At 37.2% G+C, this 18,950-nt stretch overlaps 1 protein-coding gene across 4 annotated transcripts; it reads right to left on the bottom strand.

The window, feature by feature from the left end:
• Positions 1-3,991: 3,991 nt before the first annotated feature.
• Positions 3,992-17,511, bottom strand: LOC137140773 (SUN domain-containing ossification factor-like). Of its 4 annotated transcripts, none has more exons than XM_067529384.1 (24): positions 17,230-17,511; positions 14,226-14,343; positions 13,880-14,002; positions 13,450-13,658; positions 13,165-13,269; positions 12,882-13,023; positions 12,683-12,794; positions 12,422-12,546; positions 12,254-12,321; positions 12,067-12,174; positions 11,673-11,778; positions 11,215-11,235; positions 10,634-10,689; positions 9,713-9,795; positions 9,449-9,514; positions 9,292-9,357; positions 9,052-9,133; positions 6,804-8,129; positions 6,628-6,715; positions 5,745-5,849; positions 5,470-5,627; positions 5,211-5,302; positions 5,056-5,111; positions 3,992-4,920 (listed from the first exon to the last, which is right to left on the bottom strand). In XM_067529384.1, exons 1-24 carry the CDS (start codon positions 17,292-17,294, stop codon positions 4,456-4,458), a joined length of 3,945 nt encoding a protein of 1,314 aa, XP_067385485.1. In that variant the 5' UTR covers positions 17,295-17,511; the 3' UTR covers positions 3,992-4,455. The 4 variants fall into 4 exon arrangements, with proteins under 4 accessions (XP_067385485.1, XP_067385487.1, XP_067385486.1 ...); XM_067529386.1 differs by having other exon boundaries at positions 12,882-13,020; XM_067529385.1 differs by having other exon boundaries at positions 14,229-14,343; positions 17,230-17,510.
• Between the last annotated feature and the right edge of the window lie 1,439 nt (positions 17,512-18,950).

Raw genomic sequence — 18,950 nt, 5'->3', positions numbered from 1 at the left:
TCTGACCCGACCCTGTGCTATGAGGTCATAGAGGTAACACTTCATCCTGGTACAATGGCCTTGGCACTGACATACACGTGTGTTTGATTGGTTCAGAGTCTTTGATCGAGATGGTCATCTTTAGGCTGTCAATACAACCAATATCATGTTTTAATCTGGAGAAGAAATGATTATCTTCTCTAGGCATCTGCCTAACTGCCTGTCTCTGCTTTTCATTCAGGTGACTTAAATCTACTGATGGATCCCACTGCTCATTAGTATCACATGGAGTTTGCATACTGGCATTATTTACAGTGGCTTGTGCTGCAGCTTTTTCGAAGGACTGAGCAGTCATAATGGTTTGTACCATGCCAATAACTGTGAAACACTGCAGAACATCATGGTCAGTTAAGTTAGAAACATCTACTGTGATGACTGGAATGTGGAAAAATTGCTATGTCCACAGGTATGTGCGGAGACAAGAGCAATTGATCCCAGACTAACGGATTTAGACAACTTTGCAGATAACTGAAAAAGGCTTATCACAACCTCAGCTAAATAAATAAAGAACAGAATTAATAACGTGAAAATAAGGCACTTTAGCACTGACACATACAGATATTTTTTAACCCTAATTACAAACATATTTCTGAATTGTTTCTCTTAACTGCATAATCTTATTAACGTAATCAAATATTTAAGTTATGGCAGACCATGAACTCACAAAGTATTTGTCATTTTTTAAGGAGACTATGAAGATTAACATTTTATCTCGGCACATTCATTTAAAATATCCATTCTGTTTTGGTGTGTAAAAATTTAATAACGGAACACAAATGCAATAAGAAGGGCAGCAGTTCAGTGCCTCTATAGTGGTTAAACCTGAGACAAAAGCAAAAGAGAGGAGAGAGAGAGAGGCGTGGTGGAGAGCAGTCCAGCAGCTCTTGAATTTACTTCCATCCTAAAAAATTGACTCATCACATGGAAAGTGACTAGGTAGAAATCATAGTGTTAAGTTTTCACAAATGTTACACTGTCCCCTAGTGGACACAGCAAAAAAAAAAAGATGTAAAGAGAGGTTTCTGTGGTTTGTTTTCTACTACCTGCACTTAAATTCTATCCTCTTATTTCTAACCAAACGACATTCTAATAAAAAACATCATTGTCTAACTGCGTGTGTGTTTTCGAGCTCAGTTTCAGTTGTGTGTACAGCTTGAACTTTTTAAACACATTCTAACCTTTTAAAAGGTTGAGAGGATTTTAAAAATGAGCAATTCATTAAAACAAACCAATACAGTACCTGAATGTCAGTGCCACTAATTGAATATTCTGTGACCTAATCAGGATTTTCAGTAATAATTGCTTATTTCTCTACTTGACCCTGCAGAGCGTCATATTTTCTGTTGTAAAATTCCTCTAAATTATGCTGGTACTGAACTATGCATGCATGAAACACAACCTATTTTATAACTACTCACAAAACATTAGTCAGCAACAATCATAAGTGATTACATTTCAATAACACTGTTATCTCAGCAAGGTCTTTGTGGAAACTGGGAACATTATTCTCCTTCAGTGCTCAGGGTTCAGGGTCAGTTACAGATCAACACTCCAGAGGCCAAGAAGATGGGCTCATTTAAATGTTCAAGGTACTTCAGTGAAGCAGATGCTTGCAGCTCTCAGAAGGTTTAAGCTTAAATTCATCAAAACCCTTAACTTTAATTTTCCCTTGATAGCATTTGCAGCATCCCTGAATGAAGGCCTATTAAGCCATAGAAAAGTGCAGTACAATTCCACAGCTCCAATTACAAAGCTTTATTTTTTAAAGTAGAACTGAAAAACACAAACTCAAGTGGAAAATTCTGCATTTCCCAACTGACAAAGGCCAAAGGTGTTTTTTTCCCTCTTCAATTAAGAGTAAAACATGCTGTCTTAAATTATTCAGGTATGCTGGGGTAATTGAATCTGCCACTGATTTTTTTCTTCCTTCTACAGCTTTAGAGCTGTCTCTCCCCAGGACCTGCAGTTCTTGGCCCTACCAAGCTGCCCTGTGTTTTGTTGTTCCTTTCCCCTGCATGCTTTCCACTTACCCCAATCGTTCAATGCAGATTGCCAAGTATTTCACATTGTTTTAAACATCCAAAATGCTTAAAATATGCTAAAAAAAAAAAAAAAAAAGCTTTTCAAATTATTTCTCAATATTTAGACTTTGGCTGTTTGCATTGTATTTTAGCATTTGCTGCAAGCACAAAGTGAAAAGCATATTACTGTATAATAGTCAATGTCTGCTTAGTTCAAACACACTAAGTAAATAATTCTTATGCATTTGTTTTTTGAAAAGTGCAACAATCTTGTTGTACCTTCCATAACCGCATATTAAAGAACCACTTTATTTATGTCTTTTCAGATTCACATCTCTTTTCTTCTAGGTTCATTCAATCAGTAACTACATTTGCTTTCATATTTTGTCATTTGGCAGAGGCTTTTATCGAAAGTGACTTACAAGTGAGGTACAAAGCAAGCAAAAAGCTGTGTCAGAGAAAACACATCAAAAGTAAAGTGCCAGGAGAGAAAATGTTTCAGGTTTGTCAGACACACAGAAACGACAGCTGTATTTTCCCCTTTTTCTTTTTTTTTAATGTAGGAAACCTTTGAAGAGTTTCTGCCGCCAAGCGTGCGGAGTTAGGTGTTGTGCCAGGTGTCTTTAGCTGTTTAGTGTATGAACATGCTCTCTGTTGGTGGAGCTCAATGGGCAAAAGGGATTTTACTGTAGACCCAGAGGACTGTTTACAGGTAATAAGATGCTGTTCAGCTAAACAAACTGTAAGCAGTGTTAAAGCTTTTAACATGATCTGGACATACACTGGAAGACAGTGTGCTAAAAATGAGAAATGCTGTATTTTATAAAAGGATTTGCTGGAAGAAAACATTCTTTTTAGAGTGATTAATTTGACTGATTGAATGTTTTTTCCACTTCAAAGCAGAGATGTCTGAAATACAGATATCTGTGAAGAAAAGAGGATAAGAGGAGCTGTGTCACTGCTATAACAATTACAACAAAGCTATGAGCAAATATTACAACCTGGGGCACTCTGGTGGAGTACCAGGGAGAGTTGGATACTTGCCCTTACGAGATTACTGGGGATAGATAGAAATTTCGTCAGAAAGGAGACGTTAAATGTGTTTAAAATGTGTGTAGTGTTTCTTGCTAGTTCAGTGGTCACTGAATTTTTTTTAAAAACGAAAGATTTAAATGCAAGCTGGGAAGACTAGTGATGGGTCAAACAATACTGAAGCGTCGATGCTTATGGCTTTGAGAAGAATCACGTGACCAATACAGCTGCTGTCTCACAATGAAGCAAAGCACCGCACTGTGTTTATCGGGAGACGCTGCGACTAGACTGTATTCGTGCTGAAAGGAGGAGCGGAGACTTTGTTTCTGATATTATGAAACGATCGAGGAGGGAATTTTCTCCAGTTTGGGATCATTTTGATCTTTTAACGCCAAATAAGGTTATTTCCCTTTTCTGTTTCCACCTTTGCTCAGTTTTCATCTGAGTTAATTGTGTTCAAATTCCTTTCTGAAGGACTCTTCCCTTAATTTTTTGACACTAATTAACTTCTAATTGTATTTGCAGGTAAAATGTGGGCTCTGCTCCACAGAGCTGTCTTACAGAAACATTAGCACTTCTACAAACTTGCTTTAAAAATTTTCTGTACCATAAAGCCTCATCTGTACCTTGTGTAAGAGTTTTTTCCAAAGCAGAACTGATCTCAAACATGTTACAAAAACTTATTTTTCTTAATAAAAATGTGCAAACCCTGCCTTTCCCCCCCTTACATAAGTGCACAAACACGTATTTTTCATAAATGACATTAACAAAAAATATCACTTCCAAATTCTTTCGCGTTTCACTTCTTTGCAAAATAGATTTTTGTACATTCTGGTTTGACATTCTATGAGTCATAGCCATTATTTTGATTTTATAATGGCTAATTGGAATATATACACTTCTCTTTTTTTCAGTTAGAACTTTATTATTAGCTGGTTAGGTAAACAGGACCATTCATCCACATTTAAGAAGGGATGAACCAAGTTAAGTCTCAGGCTTTATCCACGTTGCCTGCAATGTTTTTTGTAATCCAGCAGATATCGCTATTAAGCGATACACCAACAGTGTCAACATCGCATCAGCACAGTTAGGAAAACTGTGCCATACATTCCATGAGGTGTCATCTACCCATCAGTAGGTTAGAAATCTCTTTGATTTAAAAGTACAACACATAAAAGGCCTAACAAGAATGGAACATGGGGGGAGGGTGTAAACAAAAAACACTTAAAAATGAGAGTGATTGGACTGTCTAACATTGAAGCTTAAAACTGCTTTTGGCTACAGAAATAAACACCCACTCCCTTTTGCAAAGTTTTGCAGTGAGTGAGAATAAGTTGAGTCTTTTTTAACTTCTCGTTTTATTTCAGGCAGGACCTGAGAGGGTAACATTTACCCTAAACGCCCCAGAGCTGTGCTCCGTTTTTCTGTTCATGATGTCCTGTATGGAAGAGATTGTCAACAGCTTCCCGTCATTCTTCCGAGGAGCCTGAAATAAGTCCGCCGCGGGACATCCGGGTTTGGGACATCGCCGTCTTGATGCCCGTTTCTCTGGCTGGGTCTTTGGCGGAGGGAGACCTTCACAGATTCGAGAGCAGGCTGTAGTGATGCCACAGAAGGAGGGGTCATCTGAATGAGATGATGCCTCTGAACTGCCCTCTGATGGCGAGTCTCTGAAGGTAGGCTGCAGTAACCTTTTTGTTAGGGGTGTAGGGTTTGTGGTGACAGGCACACTGTTACATACAACAGCTCCATTGCACAGTTCTGGAGCATGAAAAGAGGGTTTAAGAGTCTCCACTTTCTCTATGGATTTCATCTTACGCCGTCTCTTCTGTGTGGGAAAAAGTTGGGGATAAACAACAACGATAAACAAACGTTTATTAATTGCAATCGAACAGTCAGCTTGCTAATTTCAAACATATATTCTACTAATACTGTGCATTGCAGCAAATTTATCTCTACACACCTTTCTGTTAACTGGACCAAGAGTCTGTGCCTCTACTGCATGCAGCATTTCTGAACCTGTGATCAAAGAACAGGATTTATTTCTACCAAGATAGCAAACAGGCCAATTCGGAATTTATTAGCATTCGTGATAAGAATTATGTAGCACAATCATACCTTCAGTGGCAGCTAACTGGAGTGACTCCGAGTGTATGAGTGGATAGGATGCACTCCTTTTTAAGCCTGTCTTATCACAAGAGGCGGACTGCCTATTAAAGCCGCAAGAGGAGAGGAAAAGAGAAACTGCATGTATCACCCTTATTGAAACGCAAGTCACTGCTATGTGGTCGCTAAAGAGTTCAGTTGCAATTTCCTTGATTATCAATAACAGACACTGTAACGCTATGTCTTTATGCCTATATAATTGTGTGGCTACCTTTCAGGAGAGCAGTAGGTGTAGTTCGTTTGTATTGGCAGGTCTGGATTTGTGGCTGGAGGAACAGTGGTGATCTGACAGTGGCTGACACACATCAACAGACCCAGACACAGACACAAAGCCAAAGACAGCAGCAAGTAGTTCTGCCTGTCTGACACCTAGGAGAAAGACCACAGATTGTACCACTGTACCAAGAAAATAAAAAGTACCAATTCAGATATATATATTTCAAATGGGGAATCAATAAAGCCTTTAGCCTAAAGATTGTAGGATACCTCATTTTGCAGTTGGCTCACTCTCACAGACAGGTTGAGAACCAGCTGAGTCATGTTCTCCAGCTGGCCTTGCAACAACTGAATGGACTCAGTCTGACGCTGGTCCTGTGGAAGAAAAAGAACAACAAATTAAGCAACAACACATACTTAGGATTTACATCCCTGGAATGAAAATGATTTGTGTTTAAAAGTTAGAGAAAACTCAGAGTCATGGTTTCACAATAACAAGTGTTATTTATGTCATCAGATTAGAAATTGTTTTAACTATTCTAGTGATGGGATTTAATCAATTTTTTGGAATCTTAATTCAAGTCTGAATTTACTTATTCGTTTCTGGATAATGAAAAATTGTTTGATTATTTTCCTTCAAGGATGTCATGTCAATGTAGGGGAGAAAAACGTAAACCTCACATAATAATGCATATTCAGCTAGGACAAATGTTCTCTTACTGTCAGAAGTATTAAAAATGGTCAAGGAGTGTATAAAAAAAAAAAGCGAGGATAATAATACAAATTATTTTAGTCCAAAAGTTTGCATCCGCCCTTAATAAATTTACTTTCCTTCATTTCTGATGAAGAAACATTTGTATTAGTTGTACGTGCATTCAATTTTTGCCATTTCTAAATAAGGGGAAGTAAACTTTTGAGCCCAACTGTATATTCAAGTTTTATAGAAATTATGCTTGAAAATGCATGTTTCTGTTTGACAGTAGTTTAAAAGCCATAAAAGAACAAATAATGTGCTTTCATTTCTTTGACATCATTTTCCATAATTACTTCATTCACATTTGACTGTTCTGCATCATTAACTAGAGATGACAACATTAAAGTTGCTTATGGAACATTGTAAAGCACAATATTCATTAGCCCCTTAGTTGCTCACCTGCTCCTCTGCTACTTTAGAAGTGTTCTGAAGTTTAATGATTGTTTTGTTAAAAGCCTTTTGCATCTCCTCCATCTGCTTCCGATACCTTGAATTCAAACATGCAATAAAAAGGCGTTGCATTAAAATGTTTCAATCAACCTCAAATTCACTTTATACATAAAAGCGTTTCTCACCTCTGGCTAAGCTGCTCCAGGTAGCGTCCACTGAGTGACATGTTCATTTCCAGGGCCTTGATGCGGTTGTTAAGTCTCATGAAGACAGACTCCTTCTGGCTGGAGCCGTGCACCGGGATCCCATTTTGTTCTGTGGCATTGGTGGTTTCTGCATAGATGTCAGAGAGGGATGGAGAAGCAGGAGGGGCTGGAGAAGAGGGGCGAGGAAGACCTGATGATGTCGAGATGTCTTCCATTTTAATTTCTGTAATGACAGAGGGGCTAGCAGAGGGCTCAAGCTCTGTGACCGTGTCCTGAGAAGGTTGGGGTAGTGTCGTGGAAGCAGCGGTACTTTCAGGTACAGCTGGTAAATCAGAGTGATGTTCTAAATGAGGGGTGGTTGTGGGAAGGAGAATCTGCGACTGATCAGTCTTATCTAGAATTTGGTCAGGGGTATTTATTTCTATTAGAGAATCAACACTTTCCTCTGTTGATGCTACTAAAGTTTCGTCCACTGTGGCACTAACAATAGGTTTTACATAGATAGAGCTATTTAGAGAAGTTGAAGGTGTAGTGTGTTTCTCTACAGTCTGCACATTATGGCTTTTTTCTGGGCTTGGCTCTTTTGCTGGTTCCTCAGGAGACAGCTGTGGAGTCTCAACAATAGGAGTAGGTTTGGCAGGGGATGAATTGGTGGCACTGGGTTTTGGAAGGTTTGAGGTTTGACTGGGCTCCAGCACAGGAGATTCAGACATGGACTCTTTATGAGATCCTGTTGTGCTCCCTGAAGGCGGGGATGTTTCTGATGGGTTGGCTCCTTTCTCTGGCTCTTCCTCAAAAGCTTGTTCTTTTTCATGGGGCTGATGTACCTCACTGGGCTCCAGCTGAGGTTCAGGAAAGGCAGAGGGAAACAGAGGTTGGTGCAAAGTGGGTGTTTGGATGGGAGGTATCATTGGTTTTCTGTCCGATTTTTGGCATTTTCTCTTTTTGGACAATAAAGCTGAACTCTGCTGATGGAGATATTCCTGGAGAGAAGCTGCACAACAGCATGAGGAGGCAGATGAAGGTGGTGAACAGTAGTTTGGATTTCCTAGTTGTTGCTTATGACAATCAGTTAACTCTTCGTGATCATACAACTCATCCTCCCTGTCCAGAAGGGTAATGGTGGAGCTGACAGGTTCATCCTCCTCTTTTTCTAAAGGAGTAACAATTATTTGCTCCAATGGGGGGAGTTCTTGTTTGGTAGCATCAGTGTCTTCCATCTCTAGCACAGGGGTCTCTAAGAAGGGGGATTCATTTGCAGGCATTTCAGACTCTGGGGAAATCTCTACCTGTTCTGTGTCTGGACTAGAGAAGAAAAAATATTAAAAACTTCAAAAGGACATAATATATGCATCAACTAAAAATAAAATTAAAAAAACATTAAATATTGTATAAAAGATATACAGTTCAAGTGCAACTGCAAAATACAGTGTTTATAAAGAATGTGAATTATCTGCTGATGCTAATTTTCCACGGTGGAAATAACAATCCCCCATTGGAGCCAAGAGAGGCTGATTGATAAGTGTTATTCTCTACAAGCGACAGATTCTGGCCCTTTGCTTGTTCCTCGAAAGACATGGTTTTGCCATAAGATGAGCAGTTTTTCCATAAATAAATAGATCGATGGATAAGAAATATACCTTAAAACTCACACTTACATACAGTATGGATTTTAAATGAGAAATAGAAAGAAGGGTTATTATAGATAATGATTTAAATTTTTTTTACACAATTTAAGGTGCAAACATGAGATGGGTCATAAGGTATGTATAACTGTAGGTCAGGGGTAACCAACATGGTGCCCACAAGGCACCACATGAGTAGCCCGCGGGCCTGTTCTAAAAATAGTTCACCATAGCGCCGTTTACCAATGAGCTGCATCTAATTTTTTTTGTTGCTCTTCTTCTCATTTGAAAGTTATTGTGAGAAATCATTAACATGATCCGTGTTTTTACATAGATGAAAATAATTTATTCATTATTAATAATAACATAATTAACAGTAAATTGAGCAAATTTGTCATTTCAAAAGTGCCTATTAAACTGGTAGCCCTTCGCATTAATCTGTACCCAAGAAGTAGCTCTCAGTTTCAAAAAGGTCGGTGACCCCTGCTGTAGGTTATATTTATCCCATTCACCACATTCAATGTACAGTGTATTAAATTTCTTAGTGTTTAGTTTGTTATTTGTCAAAAGTAAAAATGTCACAACACCTGGCAGCTACTCACGTTGAGGTAGTATCTGTAGTGGTAGCGCTTTCAAGTTGTGCTGATGGCTCAGTTATGTTCAGTTCTTGGAATGAAACATTGCCTTCAAAATGTAAATTCGAAATGAAACTTAATTAGTGACATATTAGTATTTAAGTTACTTTAAATATGAAAAATAAAAACAGGTCCTGCATTTAATTTATGAAATGGAAGTTGAGCAGCCACAAGTCAAAAATGTGCGGCTGACTGGGTTCGTCATACCTTGCACCTCAGAGACTCCACCGAGAACATTGACAGCAATATTATTAACCATGTTCAATATTACATCTGAAAGGAAAATTTCAACACCACAGTAATGAGTTAATACAGTAATCCAGGTCGTCTTTATGTTGTAGAAATGTACTTTAGCCAGGCTTACCCTTTGCTGAGCCAATCAGATTCTTGGAGAGCTTAACTTCACCAGATGCAGATCCTGGGGGATAATCTGTAGGAAGTAATGCCTGCATTAGCGCAAACCCATCTTACAACAAAACATTAAAAGGACTCTTTAATGGAATGGGATCATTACAATTTCACTAGTTTATTAGGTTATCCTTTTGATTCAAATTACAACTAATAAGTAGAAGTGAGTGCTTATTGTAAATATTTAACTGAAATACTTATGTGAGATTCCAATTCTTACCCAAATCATCATCCTGGTCATCTGGTCTTTCTGGAGGATCAGCTATCTCCTCATACTCTTCTACCATGCTTGTGCCAAACACCCTGCCATATAAAGAACAAATACAAAAAATAAAATTTCCAGGCTTAAATTGCAGTTAAATCAAATTAGTATCATGCAGTTACTCAAAAGAAGTCAACTGTCAAATCTTCCATAGCCTCTAGGGAGCGGAGAGCTCCACAAGAAGCCCACACACACACACAAACCCACACACAGAGTCAGAGTCAACCAGGCTACTGCTCTGTCCTCAACAAAAGTTTTAATACAAGTATTAAACCGGTGGCTCAATTTTCTTGATGGGACACTTAAAATTGCACCAGAAATAAAAGACATCATGATTTGATTCGATTTTATTGTCATTGTGCATACAAGCACAGAACTAATAACAAGCATTAACAGTATTGTAGTTTGCTACTTCCTTAATAACATATATAGTCAACAGTTGAGATGTGTGTTTATATTACTAACTGCCACCTGTTTTGTGTGCAGTTTCAGACAAATTTACCTCTAAAATTTGCAGAAGTGGAGACAGCAGTTAACCTCCACTTGATCCTCTTAAGTGCAGCAAGACATGATTGTGAGTTCAATCACAAATATAAAATAATGACCTGAATTAATCTATAAGTCAAGCAGTATGTATTAAGCTACCATGTGAAGAGAAGACTTCAAGTAATGTAGAAACAATTAATTATAATTGATGGCCTGGTAAAAAACAGAAAAAGACGTACAAAACAATAAAAAAAAAAAAAAAATACAAAATGAGAAACATAACACATCCATAAAAATTCAGCTTTTAAAAGTACAAGCTGAAAATGTTTTTTTTTTTAATGCTATACTTTGACCGTGTGTAATAAAAACTACATTGCCTTATTTGTTACATACCTTATGAGACTCAGTGGACAGAAATGTTCAGAACCAAAGTAAGAGACCAGCTCTACCTAAAGAAAATACATAAAAATATTTTACATTTAACAGACATGTGTGAAAGTAACTAGGTTACAAAACATTGCTTTGATTTGCATTGTAACCCACACAATCAACATTCAGCAGTGGTTGTGTTAGTTTCAAACAGCAAAGTCAGAATTTTGTTTTTAATTGTAAAATTCAACACACCTTTAAAAAAAAAAAAAAAAAAAAAAACAGTGATGGAAATGAAGCGAAGCATTTCTGTAAACATGTATGAGTTAAATAATTTGACAGGAAATGCTTAATTATTTGAATTACAACAGTTGGTTTTAATTTAATGGGTTTTCACAGGGTTCATCATATGTGATTTGCACATTTTTCTTTTTATTTTTAAGTTTGAACTGGTAAACAGCTGGTATAGTAAGTGAGATCTGATTCTGCTTTGACAAAAGAAAGATCACACCATTTAAGCAAAAGAAGGACAAAAAGTACATTCACCTCCCTATTTACAGTTAAATTCACTTGACCACAGTGCACTACAAGAAAAACAGGCTAACCTTTATGTACTTGGTGAACATCTGAGGCAAGAGAAAAAGAAAAAGGAGAAATTAAAGCGATTTATACATGCATTGAAAGCAGGACCAAACACGTTTGTTTGAGTTACTTCAAAGTCAAAATTAGGATGCTATTTTCAGTAAGATTTATTTTTCTTCATCTAGAATATAACATTTCCCAAATTGGCCTAATTTTGTTGTTGTCCTAATTAAAAAGGATGTACCATATTACCACCTATAAAATAACAGTCTCCAATATAGTCTTGTAGTAGCAATTGTATCAATAACAAAATGACAGAAAGAAGAAAATAATAAAAGTGATAGGGCCAGTTTATATTCAAAGATTCAGAGAAAAGGTGTACAGAAATAGCCATGTTTTAAATATGTAGGTACATGATAAACTGCATTATGTAAGCATACAATTAATACAGAGGTAAAATCATCAAGACAACATAACTCACCTTCACATATTTTGCATAAAGATGCTCATCTAATGGAAAGCTCTGAACTGTGCGTTCATCACGGGCATGAAATGTTCCCAGCTTTAGCCATTTGTTTGTTGGGTACCTGTAGAAGTAGATTTACACAATGCTATGGTAAAAACAGTTTATGTGTCAAAGTTTTTGATAATAGTATCGTGATTTAAATTTCCAATTATGTTAAATTGAATTGGTTTGCAATTGTTGTAAATATTTACATAAAGTAGGTAAGTTCTATTAGGAAAAAATGGTTGTTTTTCCAAACACAAAGCCTTTCATTTTAGAAAATCAAATTTAGAGATAATTAAGATTAACCAGCTACTGATGAAAACTATTTTTTCACAGTTTTAAATATATTATTAGCTGCATTAAACACCTGTCACTGATAGAAACAAGAAAGTCTTTGGGAGTAGAAGAGAAGAGCTCAAAGTTAGCTATGTCCAACTGCTTCAACTGAATGGGCTCACAGAGCTCAATGATGAACCTGAAAGAGAAAACAGAAAAAATGGCTTCAGAGAACAATAAATAGGACCTTTTTTAATTTCCACACACATACTACATACCAGATTTTATTACTACAGGGGTTCAACATGTACAAGTCCATGTTTTCTTTCAATATGGCTGAAGTGCTCTGTATAAGAGAAAAAAAAACTGTCAGTTTGTATTTGTCAGTATGTCTAAATCTAACAGGATTTCTGCAGAATGCATGAATAACATCTTGTCATATGCACCTTAGCCTCTGGGTTACAGCCAAGTATCTTGGCTCCACATTCAACGGAGGCGTAATTATTGAAGTTCTTCTGGACCTTCTTAGCTGTATGAGAACCTTCATTGTTAGAGGTATGGGTAGATAGAGCTATAAGGAGAAAAAACAATTTTAAATAATTTTAAATTCAGTGGGTTGGTTCATTTAGTTAGATGCGAATAAGGAACTATTATGCTTTGACACGTTATAACACAACTTTACAAGGAGGATCAACACGATATCTTACTCTTCTCTTTCTCAACCTCCTTCCGTTTCCACTCATCAAAAGTAGGGATGTCCTCGGGGTCTTTGCTGCTAACACTAGAATCTGTGTCTGCAGTGACAGGGGAGCTCAGGTCCTGTCAAAATTAATGACAAAATTAGAGCTGGGACACCTCCTAAGGTAGAGAGAGAGAAAATAGTTCACATAGCTCCGACAACCTTACCTGCTCTTTTAGCATGTTTGATGTATTGGCCTCCAGTTGCTGAGTGCTGTGAATAGATGGAGAACTCACAGAAGGGTCTGTGTGGATTTTAGTACCTGCTGCGTGAGCATTGGAAGTGTTCTCGAGAACCATTGGAGAACTGCTGTGGAAACAAAATGTTGCCTTGCTAAAGAATGAGTTATATTTGTCTTTTAAATAAAAATCTGATTACAGTTTGAGGCGGTCAGGTTCACAACAATGTCATAGACATGTTCTTTTGATATATTTGGAGACAACCACTCACCTATCACTGTCATACAGGTCATTCTGTTCTCCTTCACAGTCAGAAGTAGGTATGTCAGGATGAAGGAGCTCAGGGGCAGTTTCGTCAGATGCATCATCTGAAACGCTGAAATTCAAAATAAAATTTGACAGCTGACTACTGATTTGATCATTTTATTTTGCAGGGATATAAGCATCATAAATGTACATCACTTTCTATTAATGTTTTTTATATGTACAGTGTCAACAAATTAACTGAACAGTTATAAAACAAGGAAATATCCTCAAATAAGACTTGAGAACTTGCCTATTCGGGACGCTGTCTTGAAGGTTAAAGATGCTGGGGTTGTCTTTAAATTCATCAGCAAAAACAGAGACAGGGTCAGGTGATGGCAGCAGGGGGCTGGACACCTGGTCTTCAGTGACAGAGGTTTCATGATAGAGATTTTCTGAGATTGTCTCAGGTTGTATTATGTCCTTATCAACCTCCAACTCTAACTCTACAGTAGCCTCCTCCTGTTCGAAGGGATGATGAATAAAAAGAAATGGATATTACAATCTATCTGATTGGTTATCCAAATCTAAAACTCCATTGTTCACCAAGAGCCAACGAAGTATTAAAAATTGTACATCAAACAAGTCTTTTTATTAAAAAACTTGTTAAAATTATTACCGACACCTGATATGTGATATTGATTTTGTCAAGTTTCATTCAAGTCACTATATATACAGTGTACCTCTGAATATTGTTCTTTTTTGTCCGACTCTTGAGTTGTCTGCTCCTCCTTTTGCTGTTCATCGTCTATAAACAGCTCACTTTCAGACAAGGATTGGGCAGGTAAAACTGAGCTTTCCTGATCCTAGAGAAAAACAAAAACAAAACACACACACACAAACATAAGCATATGGCACCATTAATGGGCAGTTTGATGACAGAAATGACTCCCACTAATCCATCTTGTAGATCCATCAGATCTACAAAGAGATTTTTTTTGAGGGCCCGTGTATGAAGTATATGATCACAATAGACTTCTATTCTCTAATCTCTAGCCTTTGAGATGGGTTGACATACTATCATACAACTACCTTGTGATGATTGTTTAGTTCTTCTAACTCTTCTTCCAAACTGATGTCCTGGGAGGACAGGGGTTCCTGGGACTCTTGGTGCGACTCTGTGCAAGCAATGTAGCAAAGAGGGTGCCTACAAAAGAAAGCCTGAATTTAGGTTTCACTGAATATAGGTCATTTAATATACATTAGGAAAAAATGTCGCAGCAATTGGAAAGAAAACTAGATATATGCATATGAGGTATTAATAAACTCATTAATCAAACAAGCTATACATTTTATTTGATTGCAGTGAGTTATGCAAAGAAGTCAAATCAAGCAAATAAGTTAACACAGCCAAGATAGCCTACAGTATGCCATAATGTGGACAATTTATCTTATCTGTATGTAGAGTAAGGGGATGTTGCAAGTGTCAAGTGACACACCTCACCCAAGCTGCATATATTTCAACCCTTACAGCATTAAAGTATAGAGGGAAACGAAAAAGGCTTTAAATGTATTTATTTTAAACTGTGCATATATATGTTCTATTTCTGCCTTCTCAATTATCTCAAATGTATTGGATCAGTCATGTGTTTAGTAAAAAAAGGACTTTTTTTAAAGGAGATAAAATATTAAACATTTAAAATGTTCTTGTTCTTCCTTCAGTAATAGTTAGTTCAGTAGTTTTTATTTTTTCTGTTCCTTGATATTAAATTCTTCAGTTTTGAACACCACATTTTGTTATGTGAAAAACAGCAATAGCAACAAATAACAATAACAAGCCTTTGAATAATTTCTTTTAAAATGTCTCTTACCAGCGAGAAAAAGGTCTCCTACTTTCATTTTAAATGCCACTCTGACAGCAATTGTAACTTGTCAACAATCTAAGCCATTATCTGGATTTTAATAAGGATTTTGGTTCAAGTACTTTACTTGGCTGCCTGCTTTGTTGATCTGAGTTGAGAGTCTAGACTCGTCAAAAATACTTACTGAACAACTGTATGTTTTTTAATTAAGAGCGAGCAGGTTCAATGTAACTCCCAAAGGAGCGACAGCAGTGTATAGGCATGAATTGCTAAATAATTAACTAAATGGCAATAGACAGAGAGTGAAAACTAAAATTAAGATTATCTAAACTAAACTACACATTATATCCTAAATGTTAGGAAATACAAAATTTTACTTAAATTTTTGTAATCACAAATACTGGATATGTGGGTAACACTAACACTGTACTTAAATTGTCTAGGGAAGGTTAGAAGTAAAACAAAATTTAAAAACTGGCAAGAATATGACATTGTGTTTAAAGAGTGCATCTGCAGGACTTACAGAGCAGGCTGGATATAAAAACGTTGGGTGTAAACTGTTGAAACAAACCTAATAAATACACGTCTCCCAGAGGTGCAAAGATTAATTGCAGGTATCCACTCTCATCAAGGTTCTCTTGACACACCTGTCTGTGAGTCTTTCAGCTTCTGTCACACGAATATTACGTGACATAATCTTCTACTGATTACTACAGTTTGGTGTCATTGTATTGCATCATGACTTATCCACTGAGTCTTGTGCTTTATTTAAAGTTTGGCACCTGTGAATGGAGGTTGTCGATATGGAAAAACAACTGATTATATCTCATTCTATATAAATATATTAAGATGAATCTTCCATTTGCTCAAAAAAATGGATGGGGCAAGAATGTCTGTGATTGTATAAGCAAGACTTTTCACTATATCACACATTCAGGTGCTTAATCACATTGACGGTAAACATCATACAAATAATAAAAACAAAACAAAACAAAAAAAGCCATACAAAAAAATCCAGTTAAACATTTTCTGGTAGAATGGTCTAATTCTGGACGAACATTTATACAGTATTAGATTACCTGTAGTAGCTAATCTAATATTGCGGTTTACTGCAGTCATAGAAATATAGAGTGTAAACCTTTCACAGACAGACATTTTCACATATCCCAGTATAAAGCTCAGTTCCTCTAAAAAGTGTCCCTGAACACCATTTCAGTTAGCCAACATGCACAATGCCAAGAAGCTACTCAACTGAAGCAGAAGGCACCCTTCAATTATGGAATTTAGTAAACCAGTGCTTATCCTGCTATAACAACTCAAAGTACTTAATCAACTAAGCTAAAACCTTTAAATATACAAGTGTTCTGGTCCAGCAGTATACAGCATGGACCTTAGTGCAAAAATCACTTGTACAATAGCTTCACTTTAGAGTGACAGATAGAGCAACACTGGAGAAAATTGGCAAGGGCGGCAACATCATCACCACACATGTTACCATTTTACATCACATCTTCCTCCCTCCCTTCATTATATGTGAAGTAGAAGTTGGTGAATGTTCTGTGTTGTTATCCTCTAACATCTTGACTAGAATTTATTATCACCATCAGGTCCCTCTCGATTGACAAAGACCTGACAACCGTTAGATTTCAAGAGGGCTGCCGTGACTGAAAGGCCCATAATCCTTTCAAGAGCTGGTGAACCAAATCTACTAGCTCTGTGACAGAATAGCACTAAGTCAACGTACTCAGCAGAGTTAATATGGGGGAGTAAATCCTATATTTGTTTTAGTCAGGTGTCTTCCGAGGTTAATTACACTTGCCATCTAGTTAGTGCTTCAAGGTGAATCATGCAGAGATAAGCATATGTCCACTGACTAAACGTAACGTTAACTAAACCTGCCGTGTTGAAAGGACATGAGTAGGAAAGTGAAAGACATTCGTATTTTAGGGACCACTTCTTTATAAGTTAGCTAACCAAGCAGTGTTAAAGACGGATATGGTAGCTGTCGCCAGCTGAAGCTAACTCATAATACGGACAAGTTAAAAGTCAGCCAGGTGCCACATCACAGCACAATGTTGATGCTAACTTAGGTTAGCTAGCTAGCTGATTTTAGGTTAGCTAAACTCATTTGACCCATATGTGACGTTGGGCATATTGTCTGGTAGTTTACACTGCCAGTGCCTGGCAATGAAATACTAACACAATGTTTAATTGAAATGGAACCAACTTACCAACAGACCACAGCTACACAGAGACACACTGACACAACTCGCCATAACAGTGGTGTCATCTTCATCCCTCTCTTGCCGGACAGACATCCTCGCCGTACCCAAAAAGAGTACTAAAGTTTTATTGTTAAAATCAACAAGCGACCCGTAAAGCTCTCTGTAACATCAATTCGCTAGTTATGTGAGTCGCTGTGCCGAGGGTTGGAAGCGCGTACCGTGTAATCAAGGAAGTCTTTTGCGAAGCGCGTCTCAAAGCTTGTTTGTGTGACGTATTTGATAACGTCCGTAGCCTGGCCGTTGTGACGTACCACGTGACTGGTTCAGTAAGTGCTGCGCGATTTGGCGAACCATTCGAAATATGAGAAATTGCCTACAATTGTTGAAAAAGTATTTCTGAACAAAAATGAATAAAAAAGCTTCCCCAAATTACAAATACACAGCCACTTTCCTCGCCACCTATTTAATTATGTCCATTTTGCTATGCGGCCATTGTTATTTAAAAAAATTGAATCTTAGAAAAATACACACAAATATTGATATAGGTCCATATTTAATGTCATCATGGAAAGTAGAGGTAACGCTTTTGATTACAGCCCACGACTAGTTTTAAAAGTATACACAACCAACGGTGCAATGGCCATGACTGTCATGGTAATAGCTTGACCTGTTTAATTATTTTTGTCCAGTAGATGGCTTAGTAGAGCAAATGAAGCCTCACAAAGCTTTGCCCTTCAGTGAACAAATTTTATGAAAGGCTTCAGTGCTTCATGAAGCCTCATCTTGCCATCACTATAGTTTTTTGTTTCCTGTTAACATAGCTAAGCTTAGTTGTTATGGGGTGAAGTGTGATGCTAGCCGCCCCCAACAACCAGCTTCCAACTGTCCAATGAAAAAGGGAAAAATCTGTTGCGCAGTTTAAACTTGGAGTGGAAGCGCTCGTTTTTACACTGTGGTCGTCCGCGTGGGTGGCGCTTAATCAACAAGACGTCTAATTTTGCAGTCAGTTTTTAAAATATGTGTATTAATTATTAATCATTACAACAAAATAGTCTGACTGTATAATATTAATATTACTTTAGTCACGGAGATGTGGCGTCTCGTGGCTGAATAACACGAAAGGCGTCTCAACAGCTAATGGAAAAAAATTAAAGGTATAAAAAAAACCTCAAGAACGTATATGTCTATTCCAATTTTGTTCATTGAAAATTCATTTCTGAAAAGTTTCAAGCCTAGTCAATATACCATTATGGCAGGTGAGTTAAATTACTATACATTTCAAGTAGGCCTCTGCTGCCATCAAGTGGTCTGCAGTGGAAACGTGTTTTGATGAGACTGCCCCCTCCCACGAGTAAAGATAAATAAAGTAAAAGTTGCAAAATCACCAAAAGAATATTATCAAAACTTGATTTTGCTGAGGATAAGCTCATCTGTTCAGTTTTATGGTATGGAAACCTTTAGAAATTAGTATGGAAATTTAAATTACACGTTCAGATGTGAAATGTAGTATTTACCTCTTTATCATTGTAATTTAAATACCTAAACTTTGATATATGTCAAATAGACTATTATACACATCGCTGTGATATTTGTCACATAGGCCCAGTACACTGGGAATACTGAAAATACTTAATTAAGACATTAATATTTCTGCACAGCATGGTTTTGCTGCACAGCAGTGAGAAGCATGAGTAAATCTAAACATACTTTACTTCAAACCCAGTAAA

The sequence above is a fragment of the Channa argus genome, chromosome 14 (assembly GCF_033026475.1).
Source record: "Channa argus isolate prfri chromosome 14, Channa argus male v1.0, whole genome shotgun sequence".
NCBI lineage: Eukaryota > Metazoa > Chordata > Actinopteri > Anabantiformes > Channidae > Channa > Channa argus.
Note: the sequence above shows the minus strand (reverse complement) of the source record. Positions and strands in the feature narration are given on the sequence as shown.

What these genes read in the sequence shown, in the direction of transcription:
- LOC137140773 (XM_067529384.1), bottom strand. Translation starts at nt 17,294, where the DNA reads ATGAAGATGACACCACTGTTATGGCGAGTTGTGTCAGTGTGTCTCTGT. An exon ending in TGTGTAGCTGTGGTCTGTTG is followed by an intron (nt 14,344 to 17,229) that starts GTAAGTTGGTTC and finishes TTTCTTTTGTAG; the next exon opens with GCACCCTCTTTGCTACATTG. An exon ending in AAAAAGAACAATATTCAGAG is followed by an intron (nt 13,659 to 13,879) that starts GTACACTGTATA and finishes CCCTTCGAACAG; the next exon opens with GAGGAGGCTACTGTAGAGTT.